Raw genomic sequence first — 25,362 nt, 5'->3', positions numbered from 1 at the left:
TGGACAAAGAGGAATGGCCTCCCACTGTCACAGGGCAGGGTTAGATGGGATATTGGGAAGAAATTCTTGGCTGTGATGGTGGTGAGGCCCTGGCACAGGTTGCCTAGAGAAGCTGTGGCTGCCCCTTGCCTGGAAGTGCTCAAGACCAGGTTGAATGCGGCTGAGAGCAACCCGCTCTAGTGGAAGGTGTCCCGGCCCACGGCAGGGTGTTGGAAATGGATGAGTCTTAACTTAGTCTGTGCTAATCCAAATCGTTCTGTGATTCTATAAAACAGGGCATGAAACAGCCCGTATAGGGTGCTTGGTCTCCCCACTCCCTAATCACTATCCCATGTATCCCATGCAAAAATCTGCACCGCCGGGACCAAGAGCTTCCCCTCACCCCCACGGCTGGGCTGAGAGCCCCAGGAGCTCGGCCGGGCCCGCCCCTGCACCCTCCCTCCGTCTCCTCCTCCTCCCCCTCCCGGGGCTATATATGGATAGGCGGCTGGCGTCTCTCCTGCTCGCTGGCTGCACCGGGGCTGCGGAGCGTGGGGGGCTCCTCCGTCCCATGGCCCTGCCCGAGCCCTGAGCGCGCCCCCGCCATGAAGACCATCATCGCCGCCTACTCCGGGGTGCTCCGAGGTACCGGGGGCAGGGGGAAGGGCTGGAGAGGAGCCTCGTGTCCGCAGGGGATGCTGCGGTGCGGAGCAGCTTTGCGGTGCTTCAGGGGCTCGGTGGGAGCAGCACCGAAGCACTCGGCTTTATGATATGTTTATATATACATATATATATATATTTTTTTTTTTTTGGCGCAGGAGCGTTGTTGAAGGGGAATGAGGGGGAAGAGCGATGTGCAATGGCGGGGAGGGAGCTGTAGCTTTCCTTGGGCTGAGGATTACAGGTCTCTGCGCAGGTTTTGTGATTTAGCGGCTCGGAGGCTCCTCGGGGTGCGCTCCTGGGGCTGCTGGAAACGGCTCCAGTTGGTCCTGTACATTTTGCCGAGGTGCAAACTACAGTGAGTTTGCACCTTTGCAAAACGTGGGCGTGGGGCACTTGCGTGTAAACGAGTCTTCCCCTCCCTCCCACCCCCCTCCCTTTTGTCACGGTAGGAAAAGAAGTGTAGTCGCTTTATCGGATAAAGTTCATTCTCAACTTTCTATTCATAGAATTTCATTTAGCTTGGAAAAGGCCTCTTCAGGGTGTCCAATTGTTTCACAATACTGTGTTCCCCACACCTTCATCAAGGAGAAAATGGCAACGTGTTGCTATTTTTGCTGTCTTATAATGAGGAGGTGAAGATTCAGTGCTCAGCAGGAGTTTCGTGGTGCCAGGTTTGCTTTACCAGCCCTCCGTGCTGGTGAGTGACTTGTTGAGAGAAGCGGAACGGGTGTCAGTGGCTGACACCCATCGTGGACGGAGCTGCTGCAGACACCGAACACTTCCCTGCACGCTGGGACATGTTGGTGAAAGGCTGTGGAGAGACTATAGGAAATCCCAAACCACAAGCTACCTTGCCTGCTTGTAAAGGCATCTCTGAGGATCTTCTAGGAATAAATTCAGCAAGTCTAAATGTTTTGCTAGATAGAGTTTTGTATCCCTTCTGCTGGGGTGCTTGTCTGGAGAAAGGTCAGGATTTGCACACGGGGGAGCTTTGGTGAAAATGCAGTTGGACAGCGATTTAACCTGTGATTTGTGGAGGGTCCTTGAGTGATTGCTCTGTGTTGTGACAGAAAGGCTTTTGCCCCCAAAAAGCAAAATGCTCATGTCTCCTAGCATGAAGAGACCCGTGAAACGTTTTGTTGATTAAACAAATCATTAGCAGAGCTGAAAGGACATGAACCTGGTGAATTAACCTCTGAAGTCTTGACTTTGCGCTGTCCTGTCTGGTCCTGGGTGTAGAGCTGTTGGTGCTCATCTCAGCCGGGATATTAGATTGATCTGAAGGATCGGTTTTGAACTGACTGGAGGGAAGACCTTCATGTGTTTCCTGTGTTCAGATCTGTTTCTTAAAATAACTTTGCTTGCCTGCATGACTAACAGAGGACAAGTTATATTTTCAGTTGAGAGAGGTTATTTGAATTAGTATTATCTGAACTGTTATATTGAGAGTTAACTGCAGACTAAGTGCAGAGAATAAATAATTCAGGAAACCTATAAAATATGTAGGGTTGACCTGAGACCTCAGCAGCCACCTTGTTGGCACTGTCATGTTAATGATGGATCTAGGACACATGCATAATTCAAAATGGACTGTGGTTTAGGGACAGTGATTGGCCTCATCTCTAGATAATCCTGATTAGTGATGGAAAGCTGTCTTAACTCTTCTCAGGTCAGTTTTCCTCTGAGGCACCTCGTGGGGATCCTGCAGTGATATTTGTGCTTTTTAACTTAACTTATTTCTGCCTGGGGTAACAAGGGATGTTGCCTTGGTGACTGCAACATCTACCAACCCCTTGCCAGTGCTGTAGCCTGGGCAGGAAAGCGCAGGACTGGCTTCGGAGCTGAATCTAGGGGCCTCCCAGAGGAGGTCTGACTCGGACTGGGTATGGAGAGAGTGGTGTTGGGACCCTGCAGATCAAAACTGGCAGAGGTGATGTGGTGTTGAGGTTCATTCATGAGACCTTATGTACTGCTTGATCATGTTTGATGATTTGTCTCACTACAGAAGATGTATAGAACAAGCCTGCTAGATTTTTTTCCCCTACATCCCAGAATATTTTCTTCCGAGTATCATGCTTGTGCCAAGAGCTGACTTTGGGGTGAGCATCTGAATGGCTCATACTGTCCTTCAGTCTTATTGTTTTTCTGGCATCTAATTTTGCTCTGGTGCTTGTAAGTTTGGCTGAATTAAGTCTGATCCTATTTAAAAACAAGCAAAAAAAAAAAAAAAGTGCAGTCATCTGCGTCTATATCCATCCCTTTAGGTATGGAGAGGAATGTTCTTTGGTATCAACCAAGTACTGCAAAAATCAGAGCAGACTTTAGACCAATGCCTAGGGTTGGATCATGCTCTGAGGCACCTGGTTGTGGTCTCCTCACCTTGACCTGCCCCACTTTGGCCATAGGATGCCCAGGAGGTCTCCTCGTTGTCTTTGGCAGAGCAGCAAGGAGGTCTCATCCTTCTCCCCTGAGGAAAGGTGCTAGTGTGGCTGGAACCTTGAAAGGCTGTCCTCTGCTGAAATGTCTTTTCTAATGTTACTTCATCACTAAGAAGTTTGCCATGAAGATGATTTTGCTCAGCTTTACCTTGGAGTTAATCTTCCACTGCATGCGAGGTTTACCAGACCTGAGTTCTGCTCTGGGGTGGGCAGCCTGGGAGCTCCTGTTTTGGGAGAACAGGATCAGGCTGGCTGCAATGAGGTGTTGACTCTTGACAACGTTGCTTGGGAGGTGAAGGTCTGGACTTGCTGATATGAAGCCCCTCTTTCAGAGCTCTCATGTGCTCTGGACACACTGATGAGCTGTAGTAGGATGGGTCATTTTCTCTTGTCCCGACTGGTTCAGTGCTGCTAACTTAAATCTAAGCTGGTTGGCTGCTCTGGGACAGTGGGGTCTTGTGGCTACATCGCTTCAACACGTGTACTGCTGTGAGTGTGGAGTCTGAGAGCTGAGTTTAGTGCTGAGAGTAAATCCAGAACTAACATAGGTAATCATGACAGATTTGTTTCCTGGGTCTGGAGAATCCCAGCTCCTTTCTAAAAGAGCTGTTAGAAATTTTTATATACATGTCCCTGTTCAAAATATTGTTGATCTCCAGTTGTAGACACACCGTACTGCAGATAATGTAATTGAGTAGGTTCCTGGGACAGGAGCAAACTGTTCTAAAGCTGTGTACAGGGCAGGATAACTATACTCTGCACTGATTACTCATTCTTTTCTTCATAAATTGTTTACTCTGTAGTGAATATGCTTGTGCACCCAAGTAAACCCAAGACACAAAAGGACTTGTGTTGCTCAAGGGTTTTTACAGGTGCTCCTGTGAGCTGTGTGGGCTCCTGCTCATGCTTGGGTGGCTAAGTCCTCCTGAATATTCTAGTACTGGTCTGTTTTTCTTATCTTTGTTCCAATTTCAGCTTCTCTGCAAAATATGTGGCTCATAATGTCCATTTGCAGCTTATGCTTTGGTGGATCAAATATGGTTTTCCTCTAAATAAGCCATGTGAAGCAGTTTAATTATTGGCCAAGAATTAACATGCTAATTGTCTCGCAAAGGTGGCAGATGAAGCTTGGGTTTAACAAGGTTTCAGTGTATTTTTAACTATATGTAGCACTTGTACTTCTCAGTTAATTTCCTTTGCTGACGTTTAATTAAGTCGTTTCCGTTGGGTTTTTCTGGTGCCCATGTGTGAAGTTCTGTTTACTTCCACTCTTAAAATCTTTGATTCTACTTCCCTGCCTAGATAAATGTTGTTTGTGTAATTTATCTGAAATAAACTGTGCTGGAAGAGCACCAGATGCTGAGTTGGTAATGCAGGAATCAAATGCTTGGTCAAACCATTTGCTGATTCCAGGATCTCCTTGGTAGCAACTCCTGTGTTTGATGTTAAATGGAGCTAAATGATAAAAGTAGGGTGAGCCCATCACCAGTTGCAGGATGGCTGGCTAATGTCCCTGAGCTGCCTTGGAAGGCTGCAGATGAGCAGCACAGAGGTCTCCTGGAGAAGTTGTTACTGTGTCCATTGTGACAGGGAATGTCCTGGAGAGAGCCGTGCATGGCTTAGTGCAGGGAGTATCCCATCAGTACTCCAGGGAACGGGCTGCAGTTCCCTGGGGACCAGCTCATCTGAGACCAGGAAACCTGTTGGTAAAGTATGTCTTTGTGTGGGTATGGTTTGCCAAGGCTGACTCCAAGATTCGTGGAATGGCTTGGGTTAGAAAGGATCTTAATGATCATCTAGTTAAGGCTCCCCAGTCAGGCTTTCCAGTTCTGGGACAGGGACCCTGGAAAGTGCTCAGGGGCTGTGCTATGTGGCCAGCACAGGATCAGCTACTGTCTTCAGTGGCAGAAGACAGAGGTTTGGGTTTCATCAGGATCCAGGATATTTCCTTGGGAAAAGACTGATAGGAATGTATACGAATTAGTTACATCTACTGGGCCCTTTTAAACTAGGTTATAAGGATAATCTGTTCCCTGAAAGTTACAGAAAATGCCTTGGGGTTTTTAGTGTGTGAAAGGTGCTTGGTGTGGGCCCACAAGTGAGCCATTAGAAAGAAGTATTTTCTCTAATGGACTGAACTCAAGTGTCAGTGTTGGGTTATTCCTCTGTGGCTGAGTGCCAACCCCCCCCTTCCCCCCATTTCTGTTGACTTGTTACAGCTCTTCTGCTCTGTGTCACTAGTACTGGCCTGGTTCTCGAGAGCATGGAGGGTCTTTCCAAAAATGACTCCTGGCTACTGAAGCTGGAAGGAGATGAGGCTTGCTTGGGGGGTTGAATACACAGTGTCAGTCAGACATGATGAATGAGAAGGTCAGGACTGGCTGGAAAGGATTGTCTTGGCACTAAAATCTGTAAATGGTTGATGAAATGGGTTAATCTGGAGTCTGCAGGTTTTGTGCAAAGGTATACCTGATGAACCTGCCAGGTTGACTGACCATTCCCATGGTCATTTCCTTTGCTACTGGGCATTTTTCATTTCTTAACTGGGAATTAAATGCTATATACAGGCCATGGTAATTACTGACTTTCCTGGTATCTTGGTTTGAAAAGACAGGTGTCTGTTAAGGAAGGCAGGAGCCTCCCCTGAAATGGGAAGTGTAAAACCCCTCCCTCTGAATTGTTATAAATTTGAAATTAATGGAGGGCTCTCAAGCAAATATATGGGAGCAGGAATAGCAGTTCTTTACTAGGGAAGAAAATTTAAATAAAAAATGCATTAATACAAAACAACACTGACAGAGTCAGAATATGACCTGACACCCTGTGGGTCAGGGTATTGTTAGCAGTCCAGTTGGAATGGTGGCTGCAGCCTCCTGGAGTGGCAATGTGGTTCTGTTGAAGCAGTGATGCTATAGAAGGGTGTAGTCTTCCTCTGAAGATCCAGTGGAAGAGGCAGCTGTTCCTCTAAGAATCCAGTGGAAAGGCTGTTCTGGTATCCCAAAATCTCAAATTATATCCAGGTAGGAATGCTTGGCTCCTCCCCCTGGGCAGAGCATCTCACGACAGGATGATGTAATTTTTATCAGTCATGCAGTGACACTCAATGCCCATTGACAGATGATGTCTCCTGAGGGAGGATTGGCTTGTGGAAGAGATAAAGAAAACTGCCCCACCTCTAAGAGCTGTCAAATAGAATACACACATTACCTTGCAATCTAGGACATGTGGTGTGGAGAATATTGTTCTCTTTGAAAGGACATCTTTGCTTTCAGTAAATAACTGACCTGGGACACTAGTCCAAGTGCAGGGGCTTAGAGCTGTCTGGCAAACCACTACCTTTTCTCTGTCTGCAGGAGTTGAATGTTAGTTTTATGTGGTTCGAAAACGAGCTGACAGGTTGACTTGTGCTACTCAATAGTGTTATATTTACAGGGCGGGCAATGCCTACAAGTTGTTTGAACATCTAGAAAAATTCTGAAATACAAATTCTCATCTAGAGGGATAAACAGCTGTTCTCTTTGGTAAGAGGATAGGGATTTAGCTAATCCAAGGTTGGAGTGTTTGGTTTATGAAGCCAAAGAGGTTTGGTAGTGTAAATGCGGGTGCTGGAAGAAAAAAATTACACGGGGCTGGGCTTTTATTGTGTCACAAATAATCTCTGAGACTTTTGGCTTCTTTTGGAGGACATAGACATATGTCCAATCATACAGCTATTGCTAAACACTTTCTTTAAACTTGTATGTTGTAATCTTAGTCTATATAAAGTCTGTCCACGTGCAATTTTGTAAGGTTTTTGGGATAGCAAGTACCCAGAGCTCCTCCGCGAGAGTTGAGCAACCTGGTCTAGTGAAATGTATCCCTGCCCATGGCAGGGCATTGGATTGACATGAACTATAAAGATCTCTTTGAATACAAATCGTTCTAAACCCAAAGATTCCTTTTACCCTTGAGCAGGCAACTGGCTTTGTAAAACATGGGGTGAAGTTTATCCCTCACCCCAAATTTGGGGATTTGCCACTAGATTTTACAGCATGGGGTTTCTGAATCTCACTGCTTAGATACTCTAGTGTGGCAAATCAATGCACAGTGACAGTTTAACTCAAAATATTCTCGTGTCTCACCTCAGAAACAGGAGAACTACTTGCTGGATTCATTCTTAATACTGCACTGTATTATCTTGTAAAGAACTGCCTCCAGCTCTAGCTGTTGTTTCAACCTGGATTAGTGTTGTAGGTTTCAGTTCACTTGCAGTTGTAGTGGTATGTTCTATCCCAGCCTAAAACTTGGTCTGCTTAGAGTAATTAATGCCCAAAGCCCTACTGGGATTGTTCATGTAACATTGACTAAGCAGAGCTAAGGTCTGAACTGGGTGGTCTGGCTCTAAGTTTAGACTGCAGCCTTTGGTGTGGCTCCCTCCTGAATATTGCCAGGGATGAGGCATCTCTGGGTAACCTGTGCCAGTGTTTCACCACCCTCCTAGTAAAACCTTCTTCCTTACCTAATCTAAATTGACCCTCATTCCCATGAAACAGTTGCTTTACATGTTTAAAGGATGCACCAACGAGAGTATCTTTGTAGAAGCTACCAAAAATCCTAGTGCCTGCTTATACCTAGAGAAGCTATTTTGAATCACTTTGAGTGTGAACACTTGCTGTGCTATTACCACTAGCAGGTAGTATCTTGTCAGCAAGAACTGGACCTATTCAGTGTAATAGCTTCTTTCATAGTCCTAATAACAGGCTGATCCTTAAATACAAAGAAAATATGTAAATACACATAAAGTGATTTGTATTTTGGGCAGTTATTAGGGGGCTTGTAAATAAAGTAATGAAGAAAAGTGAAGGAAAACGTGCTTGCAAGTGCTTCTTTCTGGGGGCTGTGTATACTGTCAAAAGTTGCAGTGGGTTGTTCTTCATATAGAAACCAAGTGTTTCCTGTGTTTTACCCACTTCTGGGTTTTTTTCCCTCTTGAATATCTTAAGCTTCTGCAAGAGTGGCTTTCAGCTCCTTCCTTATTTACTGCTTTGGGAGTGCTGATAGTTTTCCTTACTTGTAGAGCTGTGGATCTTCAGGGTTGTATGCTGAGGTGTTCAGCCAGCATTTGGGCTGTGCTGAGGAAGGCTGGAGCACAGAGCTTTCCTTGAACAGCACTGGGAGCTGTGCAACAGGCCTTGTGAAGGGTGCATGAGAATAGCTCACACCACAGCCGGGTGTCTGCTTGCCTGTGGTTTGAGGCAGCTGATCTTTATCCTGCTGTGAGCTCATGGGGTTCCCTTTTACCAAACACCACTTTGAGGAGCTGCAGTGGGAGGTGAGGGTATGTGTTAGGAACATGGGTTAATGTCCTCTGCATTTTTATGGTCAAGTTAACAGAGGCTTGCTTGGGTGGGTACTGATGATTACTCATTAATCCCCTCCAGTATTCTGAAAAAAGCTGGATGTTGGCAGATGGCAATCCTTCCTCTTCCAGGATGCCCAAACTCCATGGAAAATATTAGCTTTTAGCAAGCCTTGCTGTAAAAGCACACTGCACATTTATCTGAAACCTCTTACTAAAATAAGCTGGACTTGATGACCCTTCCTTCTATGATTCTGTTTCAAAAGAAAAATATTGTTTCCTTTGCTCAGTGTGCAAGTGTAACTTTATTTCTTTTATTTTTCTTTCCTTAGGCACGGGATCGAACATTCTTTCTGCTCTGCAGGATTTGTTCTGGCTGTTGAAATCCAAAGTAGAGAAACAACTCCAAATCATCTCTGTGCTGCAATGGGTTCTCACTTTCCTTATCATGGGTAACACCTTTTGGCCTAAAGCAAAGGGGTTTTGGCTGTAATTCTGGATGAGAAATGTTAACTTTTTCATAAGTGTTAATTACTAGATGTGTACTGCAGCAGTGTAGTTCTTGGGGTACATGGTTACTGTAAATCAGTTACATTGATATTTTCAACTATAAATGACTTTTCCTGGCTCTAGAAAGTCATAAGAGCTATGGAAAGACTGACTGATGGTTTAGCTTGTGTCAGTGTCTACCATGCAAATGAGGCTGAAACAATTGGAAATGTCTTACTTGGCTGCCTCATGGGAATATCCACAGAGATTTCTTAGAAGCAAGTGGTAACTGATGCAAGTGATTGCAACAGGTATGCCTTCCTCTTGGCTTGGTCTGCTTCCACGAGGTATCAGAGATGAGCAAGAGTTGTTTGTGTTAGACCAGTAAAAGAGTAAAGCCTGTTTATCCCTGGGTACTTGGATTATGTGACACCTCGGGCTGCTCTGCTCCATTGGATTGTTAATGATTAAGCTGGAGAATGACTGCTCTTAGCATCTGTCTCACTCTGCCTTCCCAATTCAGTTTGTGCTGAAATGACAATGTCATTTTTGGGTGGGATCCTTGGCACCCTGGTGGGATGGCTGATATAGAGCTGGTGTAACCTGTGGAAGATGTGTGTAACTGTGGGGAAAAATCCCATTGGTGTGGGCCACAAAGAACTCTTCATGCTCATCAAGTCTGATGAAGCAGCTGCCCTGCCTGGAGATATGAGAGATGCCTGGAGGCACCATTAAGGGGAGGCTGAGGTTTTCCAGAGCTCTAGAGGAAGCTGCCTCAGCCCTACATAAGGGGCTTTTGACTAAATCCAATTTATTTGAGGATTAATGACATCAGGCTGAGACTAAGATTTCAGCATAGAAGAGTCAAAAGGCAAGGGGTGTAAATGGAGACCAAAACCTGCTGCAACCTTGTTTTCTTCTTTCTTGCACCCTTCCAGGTATTGCTTGCACTTTAATCCTCATGTATATACTGTGCACAGATTGCTGGGCGATTGCTGCTCTATATTTAGCCTGGCTGGTATTTGACTGGAATACACCAAAGAAAGGTAAATATTGCAGAAGAAATACTTGTTGTTCAAGTGTCCCTGTCTCCATATTTGGACAAAGAAGCACTTCCTTGTAATGGATGATTTCTCTTTTTAGTGGGACTTGGCTGAATCACTGACCAAAGGCATTATTCAGTGAAGCCCTTAAATGTCAGCCCTCAGCATGAACAGTGACTACAGGTTTCACTGATGCTGAGGGCAGTACAAAATTGACATTCAATACTATTATGCCATTGCTGGCTTTTACTAATGTATTTATAAGGCATAGGTTCTTTCTTTACTTCAGAAAGATCTAAAGATTCAAGACCTTTCTGTCCTGTCCAGCTCTTGCAAGGTTCAGATTGTGATGTGATTATCAAGGTATGGCTCCTTTGTGGAGTCAGTGTTGCTAGAAATTAAGCAGATTACTTTATTTCAGGAAAAAAACCCCAAACCTGTAGAAGCCAGCTTTGGCAACTGCTTTTATATCTAGATAGGCACAATTCTCCATTGCTTCAAGATGACTGAAACCATCCCAAGATTTTTGCCTTTCTTGAAGGTTGAACTGGAGTATTTCTAGTTTGAATTGTAGAGTTGTCTACCATGAATTTGCAGTCAAGCCTTAATTTGTTTGAAGTACCTTGTATTCCAGACTGTCACTGATTTCAGTGAATGATGCAGGTCTCCCACTTGGAGGAATGAAAGTGTTGATTCCTCTAGTGAGACAGCAAACACTGGAGTCCTTTCGGCTTTTTGATGGACAGCCACGTGGAAAGAGCTTTAAAGACATCATTACTTTTTTCAACAGGGGGAAGAAGATCCCAGTGGGTGAGAAACTGGGCTATATGGAGGTACTTCAGGGATTATTTTCCAATAAGAGTAAGTAAAAGTTTAACTCTATACCCTGAGGTTTAATTGCTTTAATGTCTTGTACTGGCTCTAGTCTGTCTATGACACAGAACTGTAAGCAGGACACGGCTCAGTTACTCTTGCCATACTACTGCTTGTGGCAGGTGTGGTAAGAAAATCTGAAATGTATTACCAGTGGTGGCAATGTGATTGCCAGAAGCTGCTGTTTCTAGTGGTCTTACCAGATTCCTGGAGGCACTCTGCAATCCTTGTTCATCTCTCCAGCTTCTGGAGACACTGGCACAGGTTGTCCCAACAAGTGGTAGCTGCGTCATCCCTCAAAGTGTCCAAAGCCAGGCTGGATGGGGCTTGGAACAGCCTGGTCTAGTGGAAAGTGTCCCTGCCCATGGGAGGGAATTGGATGATCTTTAAAGTTCCTTCCAATGCAAATCACTGAGTCTCTTCTGTGCTGCAGCAGTCCTGTGTAGTGCCTGACCCTAACACTGTTCCCTTCTCATAAATCATAAAATCTAGCTCAGTTTTTGCCTGTTTTCCAGTAACACTTCTGCTCTGGGATGTATTGGGCCAGAATATCTGGGACCATTGTGCATCAAAAGTCAGCACTTCACATGGAGCAGTGAGATTTGTCCTTAAATCTTTTTCTTTGGAGAAGTGGATTTTCCAGCAGTGGGAATAGCTTCAGTTCTCCAGCTTGTAACTTGCTCACTACATACTTGTATTTTTCCTACTGGTTCAGACATGTTGCAGAAAGAAGACAGGGCTGCCAGACTGCTCTGGGACCGCAGAATTAGCTGGGTGACTTGGAAGGGAGCAGGGGTCAAATTCGGCTAGGAGGGAACTCGATCCTCTTTGGAAGGGCACGCAGCTGAAAGGACTATTATGTAAGGTTGTTGGCAAGTTTTACTCAGCTTGACTATGAGGGAGGGACCTTGATACAGCTTTTGAGCTACCTATCCCCAAGATAGTCTAACCTCAGAAAGGAATAGGGAATCCAGTTCCAGCAGGATGCCAAAGCGGCTTAGACTGGATTCTTCCTTTGCAAAGTCACTTGAACTCTCAGGGTACCTGAACGTGGTGCTGGTGAACAAGCCTTTTGTTGTACTCTGAGAAGCACAGAACCATTTAAGTTGGAAAAGACCTTTAAGTGCAAGTTTGACCATTAACCCAGCACTGCCAAGTTCACCATGAAACTTGCTGTTGTTAACAGGTAATTCTTGGCAAGTCTAAGTGTACATGGAAAAATTCACTATGCCTGCACAGGCTGGAAGTCATCCTGGGTCTCATGGCTGACAGAGAACTGAGCAGGCTCTGCTGTTGAGCATGGGTCTCAGATGTGTTGTGTTCTAGTACCAAGTCCTTAGCATTGCATTAAACACTGCTGCCGTGGATATTGCTGAAATGGGCTCTGTTATGCTGGGGACTTGGTTCCAAAGGGTCACCTGTAGTGCTGGTTCTGTTGTTCCATCATTCCATTCCTTTGATGCACATTTATCCTTGTCTTCATGGAAATATGCTCTGCAGAAGCCCTGCAGGTCAGATTCACTGTGGATATTGAAAGTTTGTCAAAGAGCTGGATTGTTTAGATAGGTTTAGAGATGAGATGGGGTAGATAAACTAAACTCTACAGCAGTTTTTGTTTAAATACTTGGTAGTTCACATGTCAGTTTGTGCGATCTCCTTATGGGTGTAATTCCTTTGCTGCTAAGGGGGAGGAATTGGGCAAGGTTTATGGAGCTGACTGGTATTTCACATGCAAAGGGCAGAACAGGAGTGCTGACAGCTGGGAGATGACTCCTGCACGTGTTTTGGGGGAACAGCCAGCTGGCTGCAGGGAGGGATCTTAGGGTAGAGAGGTGCTAGAAGTGTTTTTCTGCAGTTACAGGACAGATGCATGGACAATGGATAATGTCTCTGGATATTAAGAATGATACTAAGAACCAGAATGCCTTGGGCTTGCTAAGAGCATGGGAACTCCTGGGTTAAGCCTGTTCTTGCCCAAGAGGAGAGGGGTCTACAGAGGATCACTTGTTTAAATGTTCTCCTAGAATAATTTTTACTGGATTCTGATCTGTGTAATGGCTCATGAGGACTTGGTTTGTGTCCCAGGCTTATGGTTTGTCAGGACAGTCCCCTGCTGCATCTCAGCCTGTGCCATGTGTCTCCTGAGCACTGAAAGGACAGATCACACCAGTGACAGTCACACTGGTGGCACTTGTAATGCTGAACTTGCCTCCAGCAAAGTCTGCATATAGAGCTGTGGTAGCTGCATCCATACCTGCACAGGTACCAGCTGTGCTGGGTTATCAGCTCAGATTTAATTCATGAATCACGGTACAGTTCAAGGGACCTTAAAGCTTGTTTCATTCCTCCCCTCTGCCATGGTCAGGGCCATCTTCTATTAGACCAGGTTGCTTCAACCAGGCTGTGTAGCCTGGCCTTGAACACTTCCAGGGATGGGGCAACTACAGCTTCTTTGGGCAACCTGTGCCAGGGCCTCACCACCCTCACAGACAAGAATTTCTTCCTATTTGGCTTGCTGTATTAGAGCAGCTGCATGAGAATCAAGCTCTGCTCCAATGTTTGTGCTGATTAGGCTGGTCTCACTAGAGTCAGCAGTGCCTCCCAGCCTGAAACACCAGGACTATTGTACCCATACCTGGAGATATGAGGTCATGTTTTGTAATACCAGGTGGATTTGGAAAGCAGCCTGAATCTGTCTCAGTTACTCAGCATGAGCTGAGTTGGCCACATTCCCTGGAACTTCATGCAGCTGCTCTGAAAATAATAAGCTCTTTTAGGTCACTAGAAACTTAAGTTTGTCTGCTGGTGAATGGCTGGCCTTGTAAATAGTGCTTTAAGTGAAGCAGCACATGAAGTGGCTGAGGTGAACTGAGTCCTGGACCTAAAGTGGAGGTGAAGCCCAAGCCCTTGCAGGTGTATGCATGGGGCTGGACTGGAGCAGACATCACCTGCACACACCATCTCTATCTCATGCACACACTCATCTGCACACACCATCCACGATCTCATGCTGCTGATCCCAGCAGCCTCCTAAGCACATGCTGATCTGAGGATGTCATGCTGGCAGTGCCATGGCCTAAAGGTTTTGCTTAGGTAAAGAAGCTGTCATCTGAGCATGTGAACATCTCCACATGCAGTAGGACTCAAGGTAGCCAGGGCTTCAGACCTTTGGCTTACCTTTGTCAGACTGTGAGCACTTCAGGTGTGTGCAGGGAGACCTGCTCACTGCAGTGGAAGAGTGGGCATCTGGCCAAAGCAGGAATTGCTGCCAAAAGTGTGGTTTTTTTTTTCTTTTCCTCCCTCAATTTGTCTTGTATTCTGTGTCTCTGCAAAGCTCCTCCTTAATTGTTGTACATGATTTACAGCATAGAAATAGAGGGGTTTGATTGCTCTGTCCTAATCTAGTGTAGTGGAAGGCATTCCAGCCCATGACAGGGAGTTAGAACAAGCTGAGCTTTAATGTCCCTTCCAATCCAAGCCATTCTGTGAATTTGTGACATATATAATACTGGGAGCCTGGCAAGGGGTCTTCAGGTCCTGGCTTGCACTGCTGGGAAGGTAAGGTAATTTCTTTGATAGTGTTGCTGGGTGTGATGTGCCTAAGTGCAGTTCTTGGGTTGTTTTGCTTACATGCTCATGAGACCTGCTGCTTGGATCCTGCAGGATGAGCTCTGGTTTTCTGCTCTCTGAAAGCTTCCAGTCAGTGCTACTCAGCTCCCACACAGACAACTGACTTTTTTTCCTGCTCTTTGGCTTCTGGTGCTGAGCAGCAGTGGTTTTGCAGTCCTCTTTCTCCACTACTGAATGTGCCACTGTTGCTAAAAATAAAATTGGCATTATGGTTCTTTATCTGTATCTGGCACTCTAATATTAACACTCATTTTCTTTACTCTGTTGCACTGGCTTACTGCTTCTGTAGGCTGGCTTAGTTCTGTGTAAAGAAATCTGTTATTATTAGACAGGTAGATGGACTTTGCTCCAGAGAAACAGGTTTGGCCTCTAACAGCAGCTGGGAACAGGTGTGTTAGTGCAATGAGGTGAAGGTTCATCTTCACTCCCAGGACTGATTGTCCAGCTGAGATGCAGCAGGGATGTGCTGACTCTGCCTCATCATGGGGGCACTGAGGCTCCAAAGAACTGTGTGGGGATGGAGAAGACCTTGGAGGCAAAAGGAAAAAACCAGCTGTAGGTTCAGAACAGAGTTGCAGTGGTGTTGTTCAGTGACAGCTACAGCAGTTCCTTGGGGCAACCTGCTAACACTGTTTGCTTCTCAAGGGGAGGGGTTTAAAATCCAGCAATGAGCGATCAGCCTCCTGAAGAGAGGCATGGAATCATGGGATGGTTTGGGCTGGAAGGGACCTTTAATTGTGTTCTAATTCCAAAGCCCCATCTTGTGCACTTCACTATTTTCACTCTCGCTTGAGTCTAGAAATACATTATTTATGCTACTTCAAAAACTCCTGCTTTTAGATTAAATTTAGGGAGAGATGAAGGTATTGGCAGGTTATACCCTCCCTGGGCTGAGTTTGTGCATTAGCAGATTCAGGACCTCCACTTGCAGAGAAGTGCCCAACCCTGTCTGATATGTTGGTCTTAGGTTCCCTGGCTTGACTTGGGTGGAAGAGCACATAGAATCACCAAGGTTGGAAAAGACCTTGAAGATTGAGTCCAACTATTCCAGTGCCTTTTGGGTAATTTTTCCTGATATGTAATCTGAGCCTCCCTTGGTGCTACTTGAGGCTGTGTCCTCTTGTCACTTCTCACCTAGGAGAACAGACTGAACCTCACCTGCACCCTCCATGTTTACCTTCTGTGAGCCTCTGTGTTGTGGGATAGGTGTAGAGGGCAGTGGCAGCCTGCATGGGACAAACAGGGGAAAGCACACGTGTATGAATACGAGGCTAAATCTCAGCACTCTCCCTTGCCTTTGTTTAGTTGGATCCCTGCACACCCCTTGCCCAGCTCCTGCAGTGCTGGGGGTGATTGATTGTCATGGGAATTGCCAACCCTATGGCTCCATAACAGGAGCTCTTGGAAAACAGCTACAGTGATAAGGCTGCTCCTTGGCTGGGGCTCATGTGAGGTATCCAAGCAATGGCTCCACTGGGATCTGGGCGTCCTTGCATGTGGTGGAGGGGCTGGAGCAGGAGAACAGCGTGACTTCCATTTGTGTGGCTCTGCCAAGCTCAACGTGCAGGTGCCTCGTGCTCCAGAAGGATAAGGACAAACCTCCTTTCAGCTGCCTTTCCTATTAAAGGAGCTGTGCTTGGGGCAGGGGAGAGATGAGGCTTGGAAATCGCTGCTTTGTTCTGACAGGAGCTTTAAGGAAGGAGTGTCTGCTGCTTGTGCAGCCAAGCCATGTGTCAGTATCTACCAGGCCTGTAGTCAAAAAGTCAGACTATTGACTAGATTGGAAAAGTCCCCCAAGATCATCAAGTCCAACCATTCTGCCAGAAGTGCCAAGGCCACCACTAACCCATGTGCCCAGGTGCCACATCCACAAAGCTTTTAACTCCCTCCAGGGATGTGGGGTCCACCACTGCCCTGGATAGCCTGTTAATAGAGTCTCTACAATTGAGCAAGAATTGATAGAGGGAGGGGGTTAGTTACCATATCACTACTTTTTCGTGGAGATGGGTTTTTAGTCTGTGATCCCTGTTTCCTGTAATTGATCAAGGGGGCAGCTCTTTTATCCTGGGAAGTGAAAGCAAAGTCACCTACTAATTGGGAAAGAATAGTCAAGGGGCTCTTCAGAGCTGTTGCTACCACAAGACTCTGTGCCCTCTTCCTGGAGCTCTACATGACCTCAAAGCCAGAGGAAATTATGAAGAGGGCCAGTCACCTTGCAGGACCTGCATCATGCTTATATCACAGCCACTGTTTTAAATAGCACAGGAGCTGTAGCTTCATCTGAGGACAAGGCTGAGAACAGGGAGAAGGGAATCAGGTTTCTGGGCACGCTGCTTTAGTGTGTTGCAACTGTACTTCAGCTCCCTGTAGCATGATCCAGCAGCATGAACTTGCCAAAACACTCCTTGTCCAAGGCAGTGGGGTGGGTAATGCTGGTGTGACATCTTGGAAATCTGTGGGGTTTTTTCCCTATGGAAACTGATGCAGAGTGGCCTTTGCAAATGCAGTTTGAGGGATGGAGTGCCAAAGCTTCAGCTTGTAGGTCTGAGAGCTGCTGGGGTTTCAGTTGGCAAAAAGTGGCACTGTTGCAGCCTGAAAAGAGATGTTCAGATTAGATATTAGGAAGAGATTATAGACTCTTAGGTCCTGGCAAAGGTTGCCCACAGAAGCTGTGGCTGCCCATCCCTGGAAGTGTTTAAGGCCAGGATGGACAGGGCTTGGAACAGCCTGGTCTAGAGAAAGGTGTCTCTGCCTGTGACAGAGGTTTGGAACTGGATGATCCTTAAGGTCTCTTCCAACACCAACTATTCTAACAGTTGGAAAAAATTAAATTGGATCTCTATTTTTGTAGGATGATTCAGCAGCTCTGCTGTGTTTTGTCCTGTGTGCTTCCTCAGACTGCATGTGTGCTGCCTGGGGAAGATGCTCTGACACATGGGATGCTGCTGCTACCTATGGCATCAAAGAAGCCCCCTCTGGCAGTAGTGGTACTAGGGAATGGGCTGTTCTGTGCTAGCTAAGGCAGCTGTAGAGAGTCCATGCTCTGCAAACAGAGGAGCAGATGGTTAGGAATATTGCACAGCAGTGTGTTCACAACTCTGAGTGCATGCCCTGCAGGAATCAGAGATGGCTTGAGGTGTCTTGCTGACCCTTTGGCATGTAGGCCAGAGCACAACCTCTTAAAAGGAGGGATAATTTCCAGTGGTTACCACCCTTCTGCACACTTTCCCACTTGGAAGGTGGCCAACAGGCCCATTAACTGGTTGGCTCTTTTTTCAGGCATTAGCTGAACTTGCTTCTGCTGTGAGACAGTGATGTTTATGTTCTTTCTGCCTCATACTGGGATGTGAGCCACTAATGTGCTGAGAGAGGGCCTGAAGGAGGTAGCTGTGGCTACAGGACTGAAGAACTGGATTGGTTTGGGCAAGAGGTGTGTCAGAATACTTCAGGAAGGAGTAGAGAAGCAAAAGGCCCAGGCTGCAGCAACCTATGCCCTATTCCTACCTGGCTGCCCAGCTTCTTGTGTGTGAGATCAGCCTGTTTATCTTGCTCCCTCTGCTCAGGAAACTGAAGTCTAAATGGCTGCTCCTACCAGAGGACAAAACCAGGGGAATGTGAATTTTTTTTTCTTCTCCCACTTTTATTTACTATCTGAAAATATCCATTTTCAATTGAGCTCTTTTTTCTTTCCTAGCTGGTTAAAACCCACAATCTGCTGACCACCAGGAATTACATTTTTGGGTACCATCCACATGGCATCATGGGCCTGGGTGCCTTTTGCAACTTCAGCACAGAGGCCACGGGTGTCGGCCAGAAATTCCCTGGGATCCGACCATACCTTGCTACCCTGGCTGGGAACTTCAGGATGCCCATATTGAGGGACTACCTAATGTCTGGTGGTAAGCACATTCACACTGTGCCATTTCTGCTTTTGCTCTTGGCTCTGAGCTGTCTTCACCTCTATCAAGTGAAAAGCTGTGTTGGAAGCTCATGTAACCACTTCCTGCTGGTAGCATCACCCAAACATTGCTTTCATATGGTTGTCAAGAGGAAGCTGTGAATAAATGTGAGAAATCCTGTCTAGTGGAAGGTGTCCCTGTCCCTGGCATAGGGTTGGAACTGGATGATCTTTAAGGTCCCTTCCAACCTAAACCATTCTGTGAATATGACTAGTTTGGGCTGCAGGGACTGCTGTTCCTCTGTGCTCATCTTTACCTCTAGGATCTAGGATACTCTTGTCCAAAACCATATTAAAGATACCTGACAGCTGTAGTTGTGGAAGGTGGAGACGTGGAACCAAATTGTCCTAGTTATTGTGTGAAGGTACAGGAAGAAGTTGCACTGACTGAAAATACTGAGTAACCACGGCCAGCTCGGCTCCTGGGCTCACTACCACCTCACTTGTCACACATCTGTGTTTTGTGGTGCTGGTGGATGCTGTCTCCACTCAATCACACTGCTGGGTGCCTGCCAGGGGTAAAGAGTCTGAAATATTGCACGATACCAGCTGTGCACAGACCCCCCCTTCCCTGGATGTGTTCCTGTAGATGGATCCCATGGATTATGCAGTGATGTAAGTGTGCCAAATTACATTCATAGGTTTGTTTTAATGGAATCCAGGATTTTAATACTGGAGGGCTTGTAAGTTATGACTGGGCAGAGGAAACAGTGCTTAAAATACCAATAGCGTTCTTGCATGGCCTGAGCTTCCTTTTCTGAGTGAGGGTGTCTGTCAGATAGCGGTGAGGGAGTCACACTTAAAGACTGTGAATTGAACAGTCCAGTAACCTGTTTGCTCTTTGTGGAACTGGTTCATTAATAAATGACTTCAAAACAGATATCTTAATAAATACCATGGCTGGAGAGACAATAGGAGTAGCTGTACCTGACTCTGACTTGCTAGAATTGACTATTTCTGAGATTACTGTCTTAATCGAGGGAGAGAAACTAACTGGATCTGGTGCAGAGAAGGTGTTTGTCCCTATCTAGAAAGGACATATCTCAAGCTGGTTTTTATCTTCCTGTACTGATGTTAGTTGCTGTGTGAAGCCCATAATTTGGGAATTCCCAGGACAGCAGTACATGAGAAGTTGGGATCTGCTTTCCAGTCTGTCACATCTGTAAATTTAGTTGTGTTGCTTAAGTTTCCATGCAGCTTTTTATATTTTAAAAAAACACCTTTAATCTGTTCAGTATGACTGGCAAACAAGTCTTGTGGCCAGCCAGAGCTGCTTTCTCCTTTTTGGAAGAAATGTGGGAGTAGGCATTAGCAACATCATTGCTGGCTTGGCTGCCCCTGAGCATTGTGCTTAAACCAGAGCAAAATTGTGCTGCTTCGGTTCCTGGGATCTAAGCAAGTCTACAGGTGTCATGAAGTTACCTTCTGAAATCTGTAATTTGTCTTCACTTTCCTATACTGGAACTTAGGGTGCTGATACAAAGGCTTTAACATCACTTAGAAAGTGCTGATAATTCCCTCAGTCCTTTTTTCTGTGGATGAACCACTTCCAGGTGGAATTATAACAAATCTAACACTGTACCAATACACATAGTTGGTTTACAACTAGTATGAATTCTTAATTGTACAGCCTACTAGAGGTTAAGGTACAGCAGGGGTCCTATAAGGCATGACTAGAAAACCCTATATACTGTGTGAATGTGCTGAAGAGCAGAATTTTATCTATTGCCACTTGTCTCCACGTCTCATTACACTTTCTGAAGGAACTATTTGGTGCTGTGAGCAGCAGTAATCTCCTGCTAACAAGTGTGAAAGAGCCTAACATAAATCTGTTACCAGGCCTGTGTAGCCAGCATGAGCCTTCATGTGGAGATTGGGACAAAATTGGAGCAGCGAGTATAGCCTGAACCTTTCAGAGGAAAAACGGTCAGAGATGTAGTTGTGCTGAAAGAAACTAATTCTTCATCCTCAATTCCAGCTGATCTGTCTCAAGTGGGGTCTACTCTCTTCTTACCTGGAGCTGGGATAGGTGATGATGCCCCGACAGACATCAAGGCTGGCAGACTTGTCCTGTCTAAGTCCCCAGGGCCTGTTCTTCATTTAGTTCTTGCCTCAAGCAATTAATACCATGAATGTAATAGGGCAGTGACCTAAAGTACTCAGATCAGATGTGTTGTGTTATGGGAATGCAAGTGATGGCATCCCATTTTTCCTTGGCTTATTCTGGCCAAAAAGGTGAGGCAGGAGCAAGCTTGGACACCACTTCTAGGATAAAGGCAAGAGTTTGTAGAGCAGACAATGAAATTTCTTTACATTTTTAAAGCAGTACAGAGGAAATTAAAGGTGCTGTCTTTGGGTTTTCATTTCCCTGGAGTGGGGACTGGTGCTTTAGGGCAGAGATTGCTTACTAAAGGTGAAGGGAGGTCCTGCTCTTTCCAGTGTGGAATAGAGGGAAAGACCTTCACAGACACTTTCCTCAGAGTATGGATTTACATAAACACTTTCTTATTATTTCAGATCTGTCTTAAAGGTTTGTCCATTTATTCTTTTTATATTGCTAAATCTATTCCACTACCTGATTTTGCTGAAGAATTGGTCAATATCAGCCTCTTATCCATCAAAATAACACAACTGCTTTCTTCCTTTCTAAAGGTAAACCAAATCCTACTGCAAAGTTTACATGGAGGGAGTATGTCTGACACCAGTGCCTTTGATATCACCAGATATAGAAAATCCTTGCTGGATTTTGATTAAAGGAAAACTTTGAATAAAGGAAAACTTTTGAGAGCTGATGTTTATGGATTTTATGACCAAGTCTAGTGCTGCTGGGTCTAGTGAACTGCTTGTTTAGTTGAGGAATAGGTTGCCTGCTAATACTGCCTGCTCTGACTAGATGGCGATTGGACAGCTCAACTTGCAATTGAGGCATAAACTTTGTGCTGCAAGTGTGAGAAGACCCTGAAGTCACCTTGTAGCATGACCCTTGTGTCTGTCCCCTTAATGCAGGGATATGTCCTGTGAACCGTGACAGCATAGACTACATCTTGTCCAAGAACGGCAGCGGCAATGCCATCGTCATCGTGGTCGGAGGAGCAGCAGAGTCCCTGAACTGCACCCCAGGGAAGAACTCTGTGACGCTGAAGAACCGGAAGGGATTTGTGAAACTGGCTCTACGGCATGGGTAAGGGCAGCCTCAGTGCTGGAGCACTACTGCTGCCATGGGGATGGTGCTTTTATTTGAACAACTTGGTCTAGGTGAAGATGCTCCTGTTGCAATGCAAGGCTATAGGACTAGATGGCCTTTAATGGTCCCTTCCAGCTCAAACCTTTCTGTGATTCTGTTCCCTGATGCAGCTGATACCTTGGAGGGATTCTCTGTTTGCAGTTGTGCTGTGTTGTGTGGGTGTTTGCCCAGAGCATCAGACATGAGTGTCCTTTGGTTTCTGCCCCTGAGCAAGGTACAGGGGTAGGGGGATCCCTGGGATGTCAGGAGGCTTCCATGGCAAGGAGAGGCAGTGTCAGTATGAGGTGATGACCTGTGCAGTCCCTCTGATGCCTGTGTGTCACCGACATGTTTTATGAAAAATCCTTTCCTTAGGATTTTTCCTCCTGAGAAGCTGAGAGGCCTCAGGAACAAAATGTAAACTATGATTATCTGCTGCTGTGGAATGCAACAGGTGCATCTGTGATTGGTCTCATCTGGTTGTTTCTAATAATGGCCAATGACAGTCCAGCTGTCTCGGACTGTTTCAGTCAGCCTGAGCCTTTGTTATTCACTCCTATTATATTCTTAACTAAACCTTCTGATGAAATCCTTCCTTCTATTCCTTTAGCATATTTTTTAATATAATATATATCATAAAATAATAAACCAAGCCTTCTGAACATAGTCAACTTTCTTGTCTCTTCCCTCACTCTGAGACCCCTGCGATCACGGTCACACCCCTATGTCTGAAAGCAGATGGCCATCCAAAATAGGAGTTGAGTATATATGGAAGCATGTCCCATACCTGACTGCACAATGCTCCACAGGCCCATTGTCAGTTCAATTCTCTTGTATGCCTTCAAAGTATATCTCTTATGTCATGCCAAGTCTGGCTGGCTTATGTCAGTACCTTGTGCTGCTGAAAAAGCTCTGGGCAATGGTACCAGCCGCTGTGCAGCCTGGCAGAAGGCACAGCAGCAAGTGTGGGGCTGTCATGTGAGCTGCAGTGCAGGGGGTGGGGTCCTGAATCTTTCTGTCTTTCTAGAGCGGACTTGGTTCCCGTCTACTCCTTTGGGGAAAATGAAGTGTACAAGCAGGTGATCTTTGAAGAGGGTTCCTGGGGAAGATGGGTTCAGAAGAAGTTCCAGAAGCACATTGGCTTTGCTCCCTGCATCTTTCATGGCCGTGGCCTCTTCTCCTCCAACACCTGGGGGTTGTTACCTTACTCCAAGCCCATCACTACTGTTGGTAAGGTTTTAGTATAAACATGCTGTGTGCCTCTCTAGGTAGCAGAGTACTTGAGTCTGTGCTGTACGTCTGCTGTAGCTTGGTCTCGGAGTCTTGACTATAAAAGGGCTTTCCCTTCTATATAAAAACTTTCCAAGCAAAACTGAGAATGAGCTAGGAGAGTTTCCAGAGGTTACAAGCCTTCAATCAATGTTCTGCTTACAGGCAAAATTTTACAAGAGAGCTTTTTTTGGGGGGAAAAAGGCTGTAGCTCTACTTTCTTTGGCCTTGGATAGGTGAAGTCAGAAGCAACCTGGCCTCCCCATATTCCAGTGGGATGCATGTCTAAGAGCTGAGTATTTAAAGCCAACCCTAAAGCTTGCATTTGAGTCTTCTAACCCAAAGCAGCAGGGCTTTAAGGGAGGAAGGGAAAAAGGTTTGCTTTTGTGGTGTGTGTAGGGGAATGCCTAAGAAGAACTCTTGGCTCATGCTAATTGAGGAGAGATTTATCACTCTGCTGTAAACAGAAGGGGGGCTTCCCAGCCACCTTGAACTGTAAATGCATTTGTGTAGCTAAAGCAGATCTAGTATTGCTGCAGATGTGGTGTGGGTCCTTGCTGTGGGACAATTGTGCTTCAGAGCCTGGTAAAACTGGGGGGATCAGGCAAACCACTGCTGTAATGGCAAACTGTGCTGTGCCAGAATGGATGTGCTGAACTGCCATAGCTATGTCCATAGAGGACAAAACACTGAGGTTTTAGGAGCATTTAAGCTAATACGGATTTGTCCCTTTTTTATCAGTTGGAGAGCCCATCACCATCCCCAAAATTGAAAATCCATCCCAGAAGGATGTGGACTTCTACCATAGCATATATGTGGACTCCCTGATCAAACTCTTTGACAAATACAAGAGCAGATTTGGCCTGCCGGAGACTGAGGTCTTGGAAGTCAACTGAAGGCACTGGCTCAGCAGCACCTCCTTCTCTCTGAACCAACACATCATTTCCAGGAGTCCAAGCTGTCACTGTGTACTTGAAAGCATGTGTGGGTGTATTTGTTCTTCAAAGCAAGTGTTTAAAGTATTGCTAAACCACTTTAAAAATAATAAAGGCTTTGCTTTAGAGAAATCCCATTACAAACATCTTTTTATACCAAAAAAAAAAAAAAGGCACAACTCCCCATTGCTGTGAGGATTTGGATAAATGTTTGCCTTTGTAATCTGATCAATCTGTTGGATCACCAGCAATGAATTAGAAAAGTTCCTACAGCTACTGGACCCACAAGCAATTTTGGGAGAGTAGGATTCATCTGGTTTTCAATCTAAAAAGCAGCACATTGATTTGAGCAGCACGGCAGTTTTACAGGTGTGTTGCACAAGAGCCCTGTTGAGACATGCTCACATAGTACAAGGGTATTTCTGCTTTGGAAAAGCCCTTTCTGGAAGTACACTCCCCCTGGTGTGGCATCTGTGCTGGATGGTGCAGAGAGAGTCAGGTAAAGCTTGATCCATCGTGTAGTGGGTGATTTTGTGGCTGTAAATTCAGCCACTGTATTTAAGATGTCAGTTTAGAAGCAGGTATGTCCCTGGTGCTGCTTGCACAGAGGCTTAGAGCTGGAAATCTGAGACTTCTTCATAGCCACAAAACTCCAAGGATAAGCTCTAGGAGCAGTGGGAGGGTGTAGCCCTGGTGTTGCAGACTTTTAGGGTAGACCTTATGGGGAAAATGCAGTGGGGCTATTGATGGAAGTGCTTTGGATGCCAGAAGTATTTGGGGAAACCTAGAAGTTACTTCTGGTCTGAAGATGGCTTCTAATTACTCGATCCAGTGAATGTAAAAGAGTAGCCTTTGCACACATAGACTCTAAAGTGAGCTACTTTTAAAAGTATTTATAAGATGTTTATGTGGATGTTAACACTGCTTGTAGTGAGATTTCTTGGGAGTACAATTTGTTTATGTATAAACCCGAAACACTGCACTACTTGCATGTCTGACCTGCCTTTTCAACCATTCAGTGAGTGTATCTTGAGCTCTAAAATGTGCCTTTCTTCCATGCAAGAGGATGGTACTTCACATTCCTGGAATCTTGCCTCTAAAGACAAATGTTCATCTGTCATATTTGATAGAGTATTGTATTACAGAGGATCAATTTTTGTACAAATTTCTAGAAATAAACTTGGGCAAAAATAGCGGGCTGCTTTGGTCCCTTCAGTGTTGCAGGGTTTGTGGCTGGTATTACAGCAGTAATTTGTATGATTGCAGTTGTGCCTTTTTTCCTATGGGGGAAAAATGGTTTGTCTCTACAAAAGCAGACTCACACCAGAATCACCCTCTCTGAAAGTGTGTAGTGGTACACCTGGAAGAGTTAGGTTAAGGGTTGGACTTGATCTTAAAAGTCTTTTCCAAGCTTAATAATTCTACTGTCTGCATGCTCCCTGCATGAGGCAGCCAGGGTAGTTTAAGCAAATCTTTATGGTTTATAGTTGGGGCTTTGCCTGGGAGTGTACAAGGAGCTGAGGC

At 45.6% G+C, this 25,362-nt stretch overlaps 1 protein-coding gene across 1 annotated transcript; it reads left to right on the top strand.

Moving 5' to 3' along the window:
• Positions 1 to 495: 495 nt before the first annotated feature.
• On the top strand, positions 496 to 25,017 carry DGAT2 (diacylglycerol O-acyltransferase 2). The gene is made up of 8 exons (XM_084226376.1): positions 496 to 624; positions 8,751 to 8,870; positions 9,846 to 9,953; positions 10,741 to 10,811; positions 18,148 to 18,352; positions 21,418 to 21,592; positions 22,662 to 22,864; positions 23,645 to 25,017. The coding sequence occupies exons 1-8, from the start codon at positions 585 to 587 to the stop codon at positions 23,797 to 23,799; spliced, it is 1,077 nt and encodes a 358-aa protein (XP_084082502.1). The 5' UTR covers positions 496 to 584; the 3' UTR covers positions 23,800 to 25,017.
• The last annotated feature ends 345 nt before the right edge of the window (positions 25,018 to 25,362 follow it).

Source organism: Fringilla coelebs (genome assembly GCF_963513975.1).
Source record: "Fringilla coelebs genome assembly, chromosome: 2".
Classification (NCBI taxonomy): domain Eukaryota; kingdom Metazoa; phylum Chordata; class Aves; order Passeriformes; family Fringillidae; genus Fringilla; species Fringilla coelebs.
The sequence above is the reverse complement of the archived record's forward strand: the minus strand, read 5'-3'. Positions and strand labels throughout refer to the sequence as shown.

What these genes read in the sequence shown, in the direction of transcription:
- DGAT2 (XM_084226376.1), top strand. Translation starts at nt 585, where the DNA reads ATGAAGACCATCATCGCCGCCTACTCCGGGGTGCTCCGAG. An exon ending in AAACTGGCTCTACGGCATGG is followed by an intron (nt 21,593 to 22,661) that starts GTAAGGGCAGCC and finishes CTGTCTTTCTAG; the next exon opens with AGCGGACTTGGTTCCCGTCT. An exon ending in CAAGCCCATCACTACTGTTG is followed by an intron (nt 22,865 to 23,644) that starts GTAAGGTTTTAG and finishes CTTTTTTATCAG; the next exon opens with TTGGAGAGCCCATCACCATC.